Source organism: Psammomys obesus, unplaced genomic scaffold (genome assembly GCF_907164565.1).
Source record: "Psammomys obesus unplaced genomic scaffold, mPsaObe1.curated_primary_1811, whole genome shotgun sequence".
NCBI classification, from domain to species: domain Eukaryota; kingdom Metazoa; phylum Chordata; class Mammalia; order Rodentia; family Muridae; genus Psammomys; species Psammomys obesus.
Window position 1 is genome coordinate 18,063,825 of NW_026596095.1, and position 18,480 is coordinate 18,082,304.

General features: G+C 39.2%; 1 protein-coding gene across 1 annotated transcript in view; it reads left to right on the forward strand.

The window, feature by feature from the left end:
• Positions 1-18,480, forward strand: part of Col25a1 (collagen type XXV alpha 1 chain) — a 410,134-nt gene that overhangs the window by 364,197 nt on the left and 27,457 nt on the right. The window contains exons 20-27 of the mRNA XM_055628339.1: positions 463-531; positions 1,303-1,347; positions 3,289-3,333; positions 4,216-4,293; positions 10,031-10,054; positions 11,000-11,044; positions 14,515-14,559; positions 17,478-17,558. Of these exons, the coding sequence (XP_055484314.1) occupies positions 463-531; positions 1,303-1,347; positions 3,289-3,333; positions 4,216-4,293; positions 10,031-10,054; positions 11,000-11,044; positions 14,515-14,559; positions 17,478-17,558 (432 nt within the window). The remainder of the gene's footprint in view (positions 1-462; positions 532-1,302; positions 1,348-3,288; positions 3,334-4,215; positions 4,294-10,030; positions 10,055-10,999; positions 11,045-14,514; positions 14,560-17,477; positions 17,559-18,480) is intronic.

An 18,480-nucleotide genomic window follows, 5' to 3' on the forward strand; every position in this document is an offset into this window, starting at 1 on the left:
ATTTATTCAATTTGTATCTGGCTGTGCCCCACCCCTCATCTCCTCCCAATCCCACCCTCCCTTCCTCTTCTCCCCCTGTGCCCCTCCCCTAGTCCACTGATATGGTTTTGGTGGTATGGCAGTGGTAAGCATAGCTGCCTTCCAGTTGTGTATTTTAAGGATAAGCCTTCCCACTCAGTCCACTGACCAGTGTGCAGTCTCTCCTGGAAACACCGTCAGAGAAACAGTAAGATTGCTTCGGCATTTCCATAAATGCCCCGTCACTCAGTCAAGATGATGCCAAAAACTAACAATGTCAGATTAGTTTGTGTATGAAATGGGATTATGCGTATGCAGAAATTAACATGGTGCCACACGCTATGAATAAGCGTTTGGTTACTTGGTTTTATTGAACTCCTATATCCCTCTCCAGGGGACAGCCATGGGGAGGCTGCTATTTACCTGTTTTGCAATTTGTGACAGGGTGAACGTGGGGAGGCAGGCCCTCCTGGAAGAGGCGAACGGGGGGATCCCGGAGCCCCAGGACCAAAGGTCAGTTATTCTTCTATTGGGAGAGAACATTCTTTGGTTTGGGAACGCATGCCTCCTTCTGTAGAGCATGCGACTAACTCTTCAAGAGCTACTAAAGCAACCCACATCACAAACACCTCATTGAAATGCACACTGGCGGTTAGTGATTTTTGCAGTTCAACTTTTCTTGTTTACTCTGTGCAGCTCAGTGAAGAAATTTAATAACATCTCTGAAAGGAAAGGGAGAGGTGTTGTCGTGTTACACATTATGGCTCAATGTGCGTTACAGCCGGCTGAGAAAAGCCTCATTGCCCAGTGCTGTTTGTTTCCATGGTAACTTGATGGCCTTTAAGACCCTGAAAATAATAGAGCTAAGGATTTATTTTCCTGTGGAATCTTTATTTACCTAAACATTATGCAAACTAGTGTGGTCACACTCTATTCTAATAACCAGCTCCTCTTAAAGACAGGGGATGATGTAGTCTCTGATGAAAAAGAAATCTGTGCATTTCTCTGGCGAGACTCCTAAGAGCTACTCAACAGAGCTTCCCCCCCGCCCCCCGGCCAATGATGGAAGACTATCTTCAAAGTCACAGTGGATGGAGGCTGACAGAGACCAGGGAGCGAGCTCCTGCTGCAGCGATATGCATGCTGTGTGTCTTATAAAAACCGCCTTTACCTAGCACTGTCCGGCAGTCAAGATAAAGTGTGTCCGTGATTCCCCCTTATTCTGATCCACTGTTCTTATCTTCCTGTCATTCTCTTTCTCGCCTTCCTGCTCTCTTACAATAGGGGAAACAAGGTGAATCAGGAGCTAGAGGCCCAAAGGGGTCAAAGGTCAGTAACCAATAACCACTTTGTTGTGACTTCAGGATCTGTGTCTTTTGCTTTTCCACAAAGAATCCTGTTGTAGACATAACCTTTTCCTTCGGCAGCTGACACTCAGTTTGTCAGCTTGCCTTGGTTCCTTGTTTATGCTTCAGACTGTTGGGTTTTTTTTTAACATTATGTGGTGGTAAAGTAGCAGCGTGTGCCTGTGTGTGCCTGTGTATGTGTGTGTGTGTGCGTGCGTGCGCTTACGCCATGCTGTGTGCCACAGCACACATGTGGAAGTCAGAGGACAATCTATGGGAGTCAGTTCTCTCCCTCCACCATGTGGGATCCAGGGATGGAATTCAGGTTGTCAGGCTTGGTGGCAAGTGCCTTTACCTGCTGAGCCCCCTTCAGACTATTCTTTAAGAGAGGATGTATTTCCTGCTTCTTGAGAGTAGCTTATTTGGGGAAAGGGATGCTTTGGGTATTGTATGCTCTTAATTTTTATTTCCTGTCTTGGTGACAAATGTTCACGTTATGCTTCGGTTTGTTACCTAACTCCATTCAGAGAGTTAAAATGTCACCCTAGAACTAGGAACATGGCTCGTAAGGAAAACTGCTTACTATACAGGTAAAGCTCTGGGCTTGAATCCCCAGAGCCCACAAAACAACTCAAGCATCTGGTAATCCCTGTATTCCTACAAGAAGATAGGAGGAAAGACAAGGACTCCCCCGAAGCTAACCTACCTTACAGTGGAAAAATGCCAAGGAGACCCTGTTTCAAATTAGGTGAAGATAGGTACCAGCACCCAAAGTTGTGCTCTGACCTTCATACATTCTCTGTGACACAACGCAGGTACATGCATATGGATTAAATAGTAATAAAAATGAAAAGTCACCACCACTAACAGTTGTTCCTTTGTAGTGATGCTTATAGCATCTGAAATATAGCATGTATTCTGTCACCTTAAAAGCTGTTAGCAAATAACATGGAAAAATACAAAAATGGGACTAGAGATTTGAAGCTGTTAATTCCCTATTCGTGGTGAAGTTAATCATTATGGCCTGTGCTGCTAGCAAAACTGCTCATTCTCCTTATCTTCATTGGTCCTTATTCATTTTATCATGAACTCATAGGAACACAGAAAGATGCCTTGAATTTCATATAGAAAAGGGCTCTAATTTTAAGTTGTTTTAAAGAACCTTTAAATACACACAGATTTAAATATTTTATACTTGTCTCTTTAGGCTTCTGATCCTTTGGAGAGTTTAGAGTGTTCTCAGTTTCCTTGTAGGTGGGGTTATGACACTATAAATAAGATGAGGTCTTATTGCTTTGAAGAAGAAAAGACGAGAAGGCTGAAAGGGGGAGGACAGAGAGGAGGAGGAAAAGGGGAAAGAGGACATGAAGGAAGCCTGGCCAAGTCAGTCTAGCTGGCTGCTGTCAGCTTCACCTCTGAGTTTTAAAACAGCTACAGGTAGATCTCTGTCATCAGAGGAAGGTCTAGCCTCTGACCTTACACCCCCATTCTCCCTAGAATGAGCTCCCTATTCCTATTCCTTCCCGCGCCAGTTACTTCTCCTTTTCTTCTCTGAGGACAGACATGACTGTCACTTGGCCCTTTTCCCTTTACTCAAATCTCTTCAGAGGAAAGCATCCCTGCTCAGTGTGAAGATAGATCTGACTTCGGGAACCATAGAAATCACTTGCTTTGGTTTTGCAAATCCCACCAGAGAGTACATAGCCTGTCTGATTTCTCCCGGAAACACTGTTTTCTGAGAAGGATGTTTGACTGCCCATCAATGGCATCTTTAGGTGGTTTTGGTGATGGTAGTGGTTGCCTCTTGTGTCTGCAGATCGTGTTTCAAGGGCTGTTGTGTGGAACAAATGACTCTTTCGATATGAGAGATTTCTACATCAGTGGCCTTGTTGCTGATTCATCATTTTCTTTTTTATATCCAAAGGGTGACCGTGGAGACAAAGGAGACACTGGAGCTTTGGGACCACGGGTGAGTATTCAGCTTGTCTAAACTCAGACTTGAGGTCATGTTGCTGTGACTTCGTGAGAAGCACCCACACGGACAGTGCACCATAAAAACATTAGTGTAGACAGTAACTATTCCCAGTACTACCCTTCTCCTTGCTCTTTATTTTTTATCCAAGAGCGGGTAGTATAGAGATTCTTACCATACAATAGACTTTATTCTGGAAAAAAAAAATAGAAAGCCCATAGCTACCCAACTAATGAGACTTCCGTTTTTAGTTAAAGCAATAGCACACATAGTTATACTGTTTAGAAAAGTCAGGGAACTAGGATATGGATCATGGAAATTCTACAGCAGATATGGTGGGCAGGATAAAAGTCTAGACCTGTAGAGAGATGTGTGTGTGTTCTAGTAGTCTTGAATGAGGGGTGTTTGTGGGTGTATAATATCTTTTGGAGTTTTTTGTTTGTTTCCCATTTCCTCCAGTTTGCAGTAAATTGGGACATAGGGGATAATGTTCTTATTGGGGAAGCATTTCCTACAGAACACTGTCCATCATTGCTCTCTCCTCTTAGGGAATGAGGAAGCAATTATGACATATGGATGAGTAGAGAGAGGTTAGGGGTTGCCTTAATTAATACAAAGAAAGCCAATAATACTTTGCAAGATGCAAAGATTAACTTGTGTCTTTGGAGTCACTTTCCAACCTACCATAGACAGGAAGTTAGAAATGGCCCATCTCTTTTACAACGTGGACAAAATTTAAATGTAACTATTATTCTGAAATGCACTTTATCTTGGTAAGAAAATAACAATCAGTGGGTACCCAAGCTATCTCACTTTTGACACCATCTTGAAGACTAGTCTAACACCAATGACTTTACCTTGGTTTGTTTTCGGTCACAGGGTCCACCTGGGCAAAAGGGGGATCCCGGGGCCACTGAGATCATAGACTACAATGGCAACCTCCACGAGGCCTTACAGGCAAGTGACCTTCCTCTGCCCTAAGATATATGAAAAAAAAATGGCATATAGAGAAAATTGTATTGGTTTCCTGTTGGTGTGCTAAAACAACAGGACCAAGAGCAGCTTATGGAACAGAGTATATTTTAGCTTATGGTTGCAGAAGGCTAGAGTCTATAATGGCTTTGGGATCAGAGAGCAAACTGGAAGGGGAGTGAGGCTATGAATTCTCAAAGCCTGCCACAGTGTGGTACTTCCTCCAGCAAGGCTGTATCACCTCTGCAAACAGCACCACCAACTGGGGACTAAGTGTTTAAATACATGAGCCCATGGGGGACATTGTCATTCAAACCACCACCGTGGTCCACGTGTCTCCTAAGTGAGTTCCCCCTACACCACATGCTTGAAGTCCATCTATTCGCCTTTCCACTGAGACTGCCTTGTAATCTTTAATTTGAAGCATTTTAAATTCCTGCTCTTTGTAGACCTTATATTTTTAAATATTCCTTAACCTTATACAGCATCAACTCTGTGTTAGTTTAGGCAAAATTTTGCTTCCTTGTTCCAAGGGAGAATTTTACAAAGCTGAGCGGGAACAGAAATAAAATGTTTGAATTCCAATTTTAGCTATCTTGCTTTAGCAGAGATGTGACCTCACCAGTTCTTTTACTTCTGTGAGCCTCTGTTTCTCCATATTTGAAACAAAGATACTAGCAGTGAATACCTCATTGGGCTATTGAGAGCAAATTGCTAATTATGTGTCACACGCTTTGAGCAGCCCTTGGCACACTGTGGCCCTCTGTATGTTTTTATGGCTACTCTTCAATTTGTTTCTTTTTATTCAGTGAAAAATCCCAGCTTGCTCTACCATCCTTGCTTCTCATTCATCCTTTTCATGTTTATACATGTGCATGATAGTTTCTGACGTCACCTGATAGTGACCTCTAGGTAAAGTCCATAATAGTTGTTTCCCTTGACTTTCCTGTGACATTTATACTAAATCACCTTCCTTTCAAAAATCTTTGTGCTTTATCTGGCCTTCTGCTTTAGTTTGCTTCATTCTTTTCCTCTAGAGGAGCTGTTCTGTTTTGGAATTTCACACTTTTTATCCATTCTAACTTTCACTAGGCTGAAGTCTTTCCTTAGGTTACTCCCTCTGTGTCATGACAGGCTATTTCCTGTCAACTCTATGAGTTCTGGGGTCTAGTCTATGTACAGTTCCAGCTGTTTGGAAGAGCTCTCCCACGGCCATGTTTTCCTCACTGACTTCCACAACCCATGTAGTTCCCATCTACTCAATGACTCGCTCTGTCAACCAGTTACTAGAGATGAGTGACGCTGTGTCCCTTCCTCTCCCAGCACTACTCCTTCACTATTCCCAAATACCGACAGCCTCTTTATTTCATATCTAACACTGTACCAATTCTGTGACCAATTCTGCCTCCCTGGTGCCTCCTTGCCCCTCTAATTTACCTGTTTATGCCTCCAAGGCTGCTTTTTCATAAGCTGCCATTACTTTGATTGCTCTGTTTGCTCAATCTCTTCAGGAGCCTTTATTGCCTCTCGATCAAGACCACACTCCTCCACTGGCCATCATTTAAGGTTCTATGACGCTGTCTTCTCTTCCAGGATATTTTTAATTTTCCATGACTTGGTCATTTTAATTGTATCTTTACAAATCTCTTTTTCCTGGATTCATGCCATTATTCACTGCTGCAACCAGCTGAGCCATTCCTCTAAGTCCACACATTAGAAGTCACTGTCCAATGTTGTGACATGATTACTCTCTAATCACATCATTGATTTGAGTTCTTCCCTTACCATATTATAAGTTTCTCGGTGACAGAAAATATGTTTATGTTTATCTTGCCTGAGCTTGTAAATGTGCAAAAAAACATGTAGTGAATGGATGAATGATTATACTTTTTATGTACAAGCCATTTCTTAGCTTGTTCTTAAAAACAAATGAGATACTTTTACTAAGTCCCTCTATTTTATGCCTATTTTAATGTTTCTATCCTCATGATTTCACCAGTGTGGTCTAATTTTCATAGACTTTTTATGTGGACTTCACAACTATTATCAGCCCTTTTTATTTCTATGTTTCTTATGTGGACAGCTTGTTTTAGCATTCCTCATTAAAAGTGGCTTAAACATAAACAGTAACCTTAGGGTTATTGTCAAAGTCTTGAGCCAATTTTCTGAATGTTTCCCTTACCCCCTACAAGCTGATAATTATATATGGAGAGATAAAGACAAAGAATGGGCAGGATTTGTTTTTTTGTTGTTTGTTTTTGTTTTTGGATCTACAATGTTTTCAAAATTCTTGGTAAAATAGAGATAGCTCTTAAACTTTATTAGCAATGCTATACAGTTCCCTTAAACTACTTCCAACTGCCCTATAGGACTCACCTTCACCTGTAAGAGGTATTTCAGTTACTTTCTGTGCTGTGTAGACTACACTGACCAAATAAATAAATAAATAAATAAATAAATAAATAAATAAATAAATAAAATTAATAAAAACAAACCAAAAAAACCCTCAGAGAGGAACTTTTAGCTTATAGTGCCATTGGGTAGAACAGGCAAGTCAAAAGACGTTGAAGGTATGGAAGCAAGAGCAGGAAGGTAACTCTTCACATGTGTCCACACACAGAAAACAGAGAGAAAGAGAAAGAGAGAGGGGCTTTGGGGGAAGTGGGATGAGGCTATGTATCCTCAAAGCCCACCTCCACTGATGTACTTCCTTCAGGAAGGCTCTGCCTTCTAAAGCTTCTATAATCTTCCCAGGCAGTACCCCCAACTGGGGACCAAGCATTGAGCTACATGAGCCCGTGGGGGATGTTTTGCACCGAAACCATCACAAGAGCTTCCACTTCTCCTCTTCCAAAACATGCTCCAATATTACTGGCATTTTCTGCAAAGTACTGGAGTGTCTTTCAAGCTTTGTTTGCATGAACAGGCATATGGGCTACGCTTACACTGAAGCGGACATTTCTGTTTCATTCTTCCCTGTACCACTCAGGAGCTGGGTCATTTTAGGGAAATCACTGTGTCTATGCTTCACTGACCTTGTCTGCAAAATGGAGTGGATGTGTTTGTAAGAACTTATAAAATAGAATATTATGCTTAGGGTAGTTTTTAGAAGTGCCTGAACACTTTTTACTGAAGTTCCTAAAAGCACTGTACATTTTGGAAAATAAATCTGACAGCTGTTCCTTAAAATGAAAGGATACACATTCCCATCTCAAGTTTTGTATGATTGTAAACAGCAACCAGTCTATATCCATCATAGTCAATGATTTTATACTGTCTTCAAATCAAATGATATATTATTGTTGAGGCAACCATATGCTGTAATTATAAAGAGCTTAGAGAAAAAATTTAAACTAACACTGTCTATACTGTAATTCAAGATTATCTTCATGTACTTAAAATACAGTTACATCATTTCCCCTTTCTTCTCTTCCCTCTAACTCCTGCTCCGCCCTATACATCCTCCCAGACTCACAACCTCCTCTTCTTTTTAACCATTCTTGTTACATATAAAGGAATGAACATATAAACACAGCCTGCTGATCCCTTGGTGTTAGCTAACCGTTGAAGGAGCTTCTTCCTGGGGAATGCTAATTTTCCATCTCTCAGAAGTAGTTTATTGCTTGCTTCATCTACAGCCGGAAGGCCCTGGGAGGCGCCCACCTTCTACATTGGGATGTCCATTGTTGGAATCGTTCAGGTCTTGTTTAGGTGTTGATATTTTACAGGTATAGCTTCCCTGTCAATAGCTAAAAGGGAGTCTCCATAACCTGGCTCTTAGAATCTTTCTGTCCCTTTGTCCTAGATGTTTGCTGAGCCTTAAAGTACAAGAGCTGTGCTGTATGTGTACCAATTGGGGCTGTGCCCCCACCATGGTCCCTTGATCTCTGCCATTTGATGAGTTGTGGCTTCCTGTAATGGTCTTCTGCTTCAGTAAAATGGTGCTTAGGCACTCATCAGTATAAAAAGTGAAGAGATAACCTATAACACGAGCAGGATTTTTATGCAAACATCTCAGAATGACTCATAAAGCACCTGATTGACAGCTATCACCAGACTATGTCTCACTGGAATATCATGTCTCTCTCTATCACTTCCAAAGATTCTAGTTTTCAGATCGTTACTATAGTTCAAGAGGGAGTTGGGCTAGGTGTATGTAGCTTACACTTGAAGAGCCAACATCTTAGGGCCACTCTGATTGCACGTGGCTACTTCCAGGTTGAGAACATGATGGTATGTCTGTGAACGTAGCTGAATTTTTGTCACCGCTATTCTCTGAACCACAGTGGAACCTTCACAGTTCTGAGGTCTCCATAGCAGTTATTTATACCTCATTTCAACTGCTTCTGTTAGTTTGTTTACCACTAATGATATTCTTTCATTATGCAGCTCATTTTTTTAATGTTGTTAATGTTAATATTTTTAGGAAAAGGGACAAACCAGACTTGTGTCTATTGATGTAGGGATGTGAGTTTATATGTGACCTCGTTAAAAAATCTGAGGAAATCCAAATTGTAAAACTGCTCGCTTTCATAAAATTTTATATTTCTGCTTTCTAGTTGAAAAAATATATATGGTCCATGATCAAAGGACAATGGTGTAAAAATTCTTTTCACTCTATAATTTCCTTGTTTTAGTAAATGACTCGTTTATATCCTAGGAGCAAAGTAGATTTCTCATAGCCATAAATCCTATTTTTATGTCTAGGTAAACCTCTTTAAAATACTGTAAATGTTGCCTTGTATTGTACCAATTTGATGACATAAAATTCTACATAAATATTAAAACTTGCTCTTGGTTTATTGGCATTTTGCCTTTGTCTCAGAAATATCAAACTTTTTTACTGCATGTCTGAAGCTGTGATCATAGTGACTACTTTTATCATGAAATGCAAGCTTTAATCATCAAACACATGTATATTTATAGTGACATAGATGATGTTAATGTTCATTTTTTACAACAGCAACAATGGCTTGAGTCAGAGATGGGAAGGAAGTGATGGAGCACAGAGAGGTGATATTAAAATGGCTCCCTCAGGGTTAGTTAGACAGTGCCTCTCTGTACCAAAAGTCCGGACTGGGAAATGACTCTTTCTATTGTTTCAACAAACCATGCAGGGTTGTAGCACAAGATGTAAACTATACACTACTAACTGCACAAACATAACCACAGAATAGGAATGACATTTTAGAAGTCCATGCTTTGGAACAATATGGTTTGTTAAAATATTTAGCACGTCAACAAACTAGACAGGTTCACTGTCAGTTTCTCTGATTGTAGCACATGAGGGGTCAATTATAATGCAAAAAAAAAAAAAAAAAAGCCTACAGAGTAAGAGAAGAAAATATTTCACTTTTCCCTAACCAAAGTCCTATCTAGAATGGAGCTTTTACCAATAGCAAATTTCACAACAAACCTAAGTAGCATACTTAACTACATAATTTTTAATTATCTGAATTTTAAAATTGGGCAGATGAAGAATTTTATACTTTGTCTTCTTATAATTTTTAAAATAAAATTCTAAAACCATTTTCAAAGCCTTTACAGATGTACTGTATTGAAGATAGGCTAGATTGTTCTCTGAGGCTTCTTGTTTCTTACAAGACATTTGACTTGTCAAAATATATTTTAGAAGTGGAGTTTGCTTTTTGTTTTGTTTGCCACTTTATTTTGATGCACAAAATAGTTAACTCTTGTCTTTGTTGATCCATTTTCCCAACAGAGGATTACCACCTTAACTGTCACGGTAACTCCTTTTGCATGATCTCTGTGGTTTGTGACTTCGAATTTAGTGTGGATGCATGCAGGTCAAATAATACTAATGCAGCAATTGCTTTTATCTGGTGTTCACTTTTTTGTGTTTATGTAATTAACCTTTGACCTAGTTAAATTACTTTTCTGTGTGAAGGTCCAGAAAAAAAGTATTAAAAAAAACAAACAAACAACCTTTAGCCTCTGTTAATAAGATAGCTTTATCATTTTGTAGCTTAAACATCAAAGCCTTGGCAGAGCATGGTGATGCATGCCTTTATTCCCAATACTCTCAAGGCAGAGACAGGTGGATTTCTGAGTTCAAGACCAGCCTGGTCTACATAGTAAGTTCTAGGACAGCCAGGACTACACAGAGAGACCATCTTAAGAAAAGAGAGAGAGAGAGAGAGAGAGAGAGAGAGAGAGAGAGAAAGGAAAGAAAGAAAGGAAGAAAGAAAGAAAGAAAGAAAGAAAGAAAGAAAGAAAGAAAGGAAAGAAGGAAGGAAGGAAGGAAGGAAAGAAAGAAAGAAAGAAAGAAAGAAAGAAAGAAAGAAAGAAAGAAAGAAAGAAAGAAAGAAAGGCCTTTAAGCTAGAGGGCTAAGGAGAGAGGGTACTTAGAAACATGGCTGACATCAGTCAGATAATTCATCACCAGAAGGTATGTGCAGAACATGGGGAAATAATTGTTACCTGTCTTATCAAATCAAAGTTCCATCTGTAGCATGGTGACCTAAAGAGTGTTTTGATAAGTAAGAACCCAGGTGGGCACTTTCTGTCATTCTGTAACTGATGAAATGTTGCCCCACTGAAAATCAATATTTCGGAATATCTAATTAAGGTAGAAATAATGGAGCTATGTGTTGTGCTTGTTATTTTTAAAGCCTGAAACTGTGACATGTGTACTTGCTACATTTTACAATCATGTCTTGTCTTGATTCAGGGACCCCCTGGACCTCCTGGACCTCAAGGACTACAAGGGCCAAAGGTTATCCTTGCTTACTTGTTTCCTTTTACCACATACAGTGCAAAGATGCTGTGTTAAGAATGTATGTCTTTATAAAATATGTCTTATAAAATACTGGAGAAGCAAAGTCTGAAATGCTGTTTCAGAGGGCAAGGAAACTAACTGTATTGAAGTCTCAGCTAAAGAGAGAGGGAAAACTACAAAGGAAGAAAGAAAAATGAGGAAAGAGAAGAGAGAAATGGAGGGACACAAATTTAGGAAAAGGGATACTAAACAGAAAAGTACAATTTTCACAGATAATATACAAGTACAGAAACGCTAAACATGGCCTATGGGAAAAGGTAGATATTCAAGAGAAAGGGGCCGAAGGGAATTTACTCTTATCACTAAGAAAGACCCTGTCTTCCAATTTTTCTTTTTGCAAGAGAGGGACAAGGAGAGCCTTCCCATGGTGTATTCATGTGACTGACAGGTTTAGGAGCCATTTTTTAGACATGTTTTATACTCCATCTCTATATGACATGTATTCAGACTTTCTGCCATAGATTTTATCAATAAAGCATACTACCCACGAACAGCACAATCTGATATTTCCTTGATTATGCATAAGCTTTATTGGTGGTGCTTACCCCTCCAAACTTAAAGCTTCATCATTCAACCATGTTTGATCAATTAACACACGTCCAGGGAGTCTGGCTTTTCAGAACTGAGCTACATGTGTTGAAATATGACTTTCGTCATTGGATTCTTGTAGGAGATTCAAGTGGTTTCAAAATTCATCCATTATATATGCTTCTTAAGTTGGTTTATTTGCTGTGCCTATTATACATACACACACATTCTGGCACACATCAGCTTTTGTACCTTCTCTGGATACTTGAAAATAAATGTCTAGTGTATAGAGATACTTACTTATTTCTCTATTAAAAGAATATTAAATAAAGTACTCCTGAGGTTCTTGTCTGTGTAAGATGTACAGATCTATCTATCTGAGCATAGATCCTAATTTCCAAGATATTTTTTTTGTGTGACATAAACATGTTCCATGTGTGACTTTAATGTGTAACATAGAACTTCTTAACTAGTCATAGTTAAGAAGTTATTATTTTCTGACATAGTCTTCTCCCTGAAAGCAAATATGTAACACTCACACAATACATAGCACCTCTCTCTGACAAGCAAGTCTGCCTGGATCGCTGTCCCTAACAGTTTGATGAGCTGATCTAGACTCCCGGGAAGGAATTCAGAGGAAGCTCTTTCCTTTCGCGTAGTGTCAATCCAGATAAAATTTCTCGCTTTGTCTACTTTCACAACTAAATCTCAAGAACCAGAACTTTCTCCAAAACTAAATACGTACTTCATTTCCCACCAAGCTCTAAGGCTTCTATGATTTCTCCGCAGCTCTGAGGCCTAGAGAATGCATCCATCATGCCTTGGGAGGAGATGAGGGAGGGGCTACAGCTGGTATGCAAGCCGGTATTACAATATATAAATTGTAATAAATATATAAATAAGAAACAAAAAGAACTACCCAGCTAAAAAGAATGTCTCACTAAACCCTCCATCTCTTCTTTTATAATCACATGTTAGTTACAAGCCTTCACCCTCTGAGACAGGTGTGAATCTGCAAAGATACCATGTTTTACTATGAACTTAGAACCCAGGGTAGGAGACAGGCAAATAAAGGCATCACTATTAGAGTAAGTCCTTGATTAAGATCATGTGAGGGCTAGGGTGTGATGGCTCAGTGGTTAGGAGCATTGGCTGCTCTTCCAGAGAACCCAGGTTCAATTCCCAATGCCTGTATGGTGGCTTACAACCATCTATAACTCTAGCCTCAGAGAATCTGACATACATTTTGGCTTCTGAGGGCAACAGGCACACACATGACATAAAGACATACATGCAGGCAAAACACCCATATAAAAGTAAAAATAAGTCTTTCTTAAAAAAGAGTGCATGGGGCTGCCTCTCTAATTCTGAGATTCCAAGATGGGATTGAGTTGAAATTGAAAGACAGGGAGATGGTAGCCATATAGAAATCTGCACATGTGGTAACAGAGAGGCGTCAAATCCCATTTCTGGACTCCCCATCTCTGACCAATTCACTTTGCTTTTCTCTTTCCAGTGTCAAATAAGAAGTATTTAAATTTTTACACATCAAAAAACTCTTACAAACCACATTTGAGTAATGGGGCGGGGGGGGGGGGGGATACATGAATCTTGTTCTTTTCGCCTCTCTGGTCCACATTTGAAAAGGTAGCAGCTGAGCAAAGCTATCATGGTCGGACTCAAGTGTTGACAGGTATCCAGGGTCAGAGGGAAGCTGGGGCTCAGCCGGGTGCATCCAACCTCAGCAGGCTTGTTTGTGGCAAAATAAACTTTGCTACTGCCACAAAGAAACGGAAATCCGAAATGAGGAAAGGCCTTTTTTATTTCATTCATTTGAAACCACAAGATCCTGCCTTCCTTAAACACTGGGAAAGCTCAGGTTTCATGCTGTGGCCTGCAGCTCTTAGAGTTTTTTTTTTTTACCAGGAAAGGGAATTCTAGCCAATGGAATATTGTAGTTTTTAAGATCACCAAACAACCCTTCCTAGAAAACACAGCCTCAGGGCTGCACCTGAGAAAACCCCTCCTTGAGGGGCTTGCTCACACCCAAAAGAACTGTCTTCACACTTTACACAGGGTAGAAGTTGGGGCTTGAAACATTATCCACACACATGGTTCAGTGATATAAAACAATGCCTTACCTTTTAAGGGATTTTGTTCAGTTTTTCTTTCAAAACTGAAAGATGACTAAACATGTGTTATTTAAATAATCCCCAGCATGTTGTTTAGATTTGTTTTTAATTAAACGTCTTCCATTAAAAAAAATAAATCTCTGTATTCTGAGTTTGTCTAACATTCTAATAAATCATACTACAAAAAAAAAAAAAACATTTATTTCACTTCTAGCATAGTATAGGAAATGAAATGGGTCTGAAAGTCACTTCGTGTGGATTACGGTATCTGATTTATATTTAGCCTACCTCCAGGGAGGCTTTTCTGGGCAGGGCATTCTCACAGCCAATATGAATGCCTCACATTGTGCCAGTTAAAATACTGCTATAAATTTACCAAACTTTGCATTTTATTATTTCTTAGTCTGACTGTTATGTTTTGATTGTTACTGAAAATTAGGGAACCTACACTGATTGCTTATGGGAAAAAAAATAATTCACAGAGTCCTAGAAGGGCTGCTGTAGGGTGTGGTTATCCATTGAGGTGTATATAATCCATGGAAGAAAAGTAAAGAATACTGAATATTTGCTGTTTAAAATGTATTATTATACATAATCCTCAAGGAAGATTGTCCCTTCATCTAGCCCAGATATATGTACTTGGGTTAAATATGTATTTGCTAAAAGTCAAACTGTACTTTTATCAACTAGTGTGGCTTCTTTAGCAATGATGAATGCAGGCAATTTCTTGCTTTTTGTTTTTATCAGGGTGAGCAAGGATCTCCAGGAATCCCCGGAGTTGATGGAGAACAGGTAATTTTCAAAGATATATGCCATTAGTTAAAGCACCATTGTTATCAGTGCTTTCATTATAGGTTTAAAACCAAAGTCATGTCTTTTGACGTGATGCATACTCCCTTTTTTCCCATCATTTGTTCCACTTGAACTCCAAAACTATGATTGGTTTTAAATTAGATATCAGTTTTGTTGGTAGAAACGTAAAGCTATGTGTTACTTTAGTTTTGCTCTTGATACTACTGACCTGTCAATCTACCTCAACAAATTTTAATAGAGTCTTAAAATCTAAAATCATAACCACATCAAGAGAACAGCTTTGGGTTTAGGTTTGGGTTTTTTAGTGATTATAAGCAACTCAGTATCAAAATCAATTACCCTAGTTTTCACAAATAATAGTGTTGCTTATCTCAGCTCACTTGATAATATCTCCTTTTCCTGAATAATGATTTTCCTCTAATTTTCTATATATTTTGACAAATCAGACAAAAAGTAGAGCACTCTCCCTCTGCATACTATTGTAGCATCTTTGAGGGTGTCCTTAACCAGACATTGATAAAAGTTCTGTAAAGTTTAGACAGAAAATACTTTAGTTTTTGTGACTATAACTTGTCTCTATGTCATGTATTCTTTTCTTTAAACACATCTTACTTGTAAAAATATTCAACATAAATAAAAACAGTCACTAGGCTGGATTTGGCATGTCATCTGTGGCTTGGCAACTCCCGCCTTTTAAGAATTTTACTAAGAGAATGCAGACAGCATTCAGAATCAAACCACAAGGATTAGTTTCAAAATCTTTGAGGTTATATGGCCTTCTATTATTTTCTCAAGAAGTGGCTCAAGGGCTGCAAAGATGGCATTGTGGCTGAAAGCATGTGTTGCCCTTGCAAAGGACCTGGGTTTGCTTCCCAGCAATTCCATCAGGCAGCTCACAACCACCCATCACCCCAACTCCAAGGTGTCAGGAGCCCTCCTCTGGCCTCCACAGGCACCAGCACATATTCAGGTCCATGTACAGAATACAAAAAAAAAAAAAAAAAAAAAAAAAGGGGGGGGGTTTGAATGTATTTAAGAAAAAGCTTGAATTAATGAATAAGAAATTAAAGGAAATCCTGACATACTAAATTAACCATATACTCCTCAGGACAAGTACTAGGCAAAAAAAAAAAAAAATTAAGGGGCTGGAGTGATGGCTCAGTGGTTAAGAGCACTGTCTGCTCTTCCAAAGGACCCGGGTTCAATTCCCAGCATCCACATGGCAGCTCACAACTGTCTGTAACTCCATTTCCAAGGCATCTGACACCTTCACACTGATGCTCATAAAAAAAAAATTAAATAAGTTATTTAAAAAAATTAAAAACCTTTAACTTTAGAAAAAGAGTTATTTTTAATAACAGAATTGGATGTTAAAGTCATATAATGTCACATTAAACAAATATAAAAATAGTATAACTTAGTCAATTTCCCATGACACTCAATGATCACTTTACCCATTGTTAGTAATTAATGATAATAAATTGGACATGCATAATAATATACTGAATGTTCCTACATATAAAATATATACAGTGGCTGGATTTTTTTTTTCTATAGGCTTTGCAAGGTCCTGTTCTCCTGCTAAACCAGTTGAACTGGTCTTGTTGCTTTTCCCTGTAACAGATTCCTAAAACCCATTGATCTTTCTGATTAACTAGCAAGATACATTTATCTTTGCTGGCACTTTCCTACTCCCGCAGTATGTGATTCTGCACTCAGTATAAAGATAGTTAATGAAATTAATATGTGTTCTTGTTCCTGAGATGAACAGGTTTGTGAATCCCTACCACAGTAATCATGACCATCTGGCCATATTGCCACATGGTTGCTAGGATGAAAATGCTTAAGAACATTAATTTTTATTAATTACGATTTATTCATTTTGTATCTCAGCTGTAGCCCCCTCCCTCACTCCTCCTTATCCCACCCACCCTCTTCTGCTCCCATGCCCTCCCCCAGTCCACTGATAGGGGAGGTCCTCCTCCCCTTCCATCTGACCCTAGCCTATCAGGTCTCATCAGGACTGGCTGCATTGTTTTCTTCTGTGGCCTGGTAAGGCTTATCCCCCCTCAGCAGGAGGTGATCAAAGAGCCAGCCACTGAGTTCATGTCAGAGACAGCCCCAGTTCCCCTTACTAGGGAACCCACTTGGACACTGAGCTGTTATGGGCTACATCTGTGCAGGGGTGCTAGGTTATCTCCATGCATGGTCTTTGGTTGGAGTATCAGTCTCAGAAAAGAGCCCAAACATAAAAGAATATTAATTTTAATGTTAGTGCTCCATACCTCACATTTGTTAGTATTCACAGCCCACACAACTATTTTTTCATTGTAAAAGAATAGTAATTACATTCTGGTTCAACATGCAGAGATATCATGAGAACCATAACAGGGACACTGAACAAGCTGAGTGTTTCAAAGCATCAATTGAACGTTGGTGCTGGAAACTGGTGACAGCTAGAACTTATACACACCGTGAAGAGGAGGGAATGGCTTTGTGGAGATGGGAACATTTGCTTGGATCTCTGCTATTATAGTAACACTAAGCCCTGGTTTAAAATGTTTGCTGTACTGTTGAGAATTACAATCATTACATTGTCTTCTGGACTGGTAGGATACAATTAGCTGCCAAGCAAATTTTTGAAACCAGGAGAAATAATGCCAAAACCTGAGTCCATGTTTTTCATATTTAAATGGTCTATAGAACTTAATCCTATTACATGGAGAAATATGTTGATCCAATGTAGAAGGCTGTAAAAAGAAAATACCTGAAAACAAAAGTCACAGTCATCTCAGCATTCACCCACCTCTTGGCAGATTTGTCTGGCATCCCGTTAGCACCAGGATGTGCCTATCATGTTGTCACAATGCTTCTCACATGCAAACTCTAACTTGTAGGGACTCAAAGGCTCAAAGGGAGACGTAGGAGACCCGGGTATGCCAGGTGAAAAAGGAGGAATTGGACTGCCAGGATTGCCGGTATGTTCACACTCTATGATGTACTCTTACTGAAGTAAGTGACTGGGACAGAATTATATTCTGAACTGTACTCTCAGTTAGTGGTTTCCAAACTATTTTTACTCTTGAAATACTTGAAGTATTGCTTAGTTCTTCCAAGTGGGGAACTAAAATGTTAAAGTCTAGTCAGGACAATAAAAAGTAGGGGTTTGTGTTCTTTTTTTTTTTTTTCCTGAATCATTTTCTGTAGAAGATAATAAAGCAAATCAAACTGGGCGTTTGAATTTACTATGCAGAGTCAAGTAATTATCATAAAATAAGCCACAATAAAAAATAGACAATCACAAAACTTTAGAATCGTTAAAGAACAGATTATCTTGTGTGTCTATGCTTTAGAATGGTGTTTCTTCCTCAAGACTTACTGCTTTTTTGAAACTTGAGAAGGGAAAATACAGAAATTATGAAAAGTATAGACAATTTCCTGCCCTTTATACCCTCCCACCCTAGCCCCAGTACAAGGACTTGAACTTAGGACCCCATACATGACCACACACACTGAGCTATATTCCTAATCCTTTTGTTTTAACTTTCTATGTTTAAAAAAAAAATTGCATAGGCTGGCTTGCACATATTCTGAAACACAGACTGGCCTTGAATGTTTCATCCTTCTGCCTCAGACTCTAACTAGCCAAAATATCAGGCCTGTGCCACCTGAATATTCTACCTGTTTTTAAACAAGAATCCATAAATAAATGTCAGTGGAACTAAAGCCTCACCTTTGCTATTTAAAGTGAGCACACCATAAAAAAATAACATCATTTATAATCCAGTATATTTAATACTGTGAAATCAGGCTCAGCCTAGTTTCTGTTTGCTTTGTATTTCACTTTATATAGCGCCCATGATCCTGGGAAGCTTGGTAAATTTACTGCTTCAAACTAAA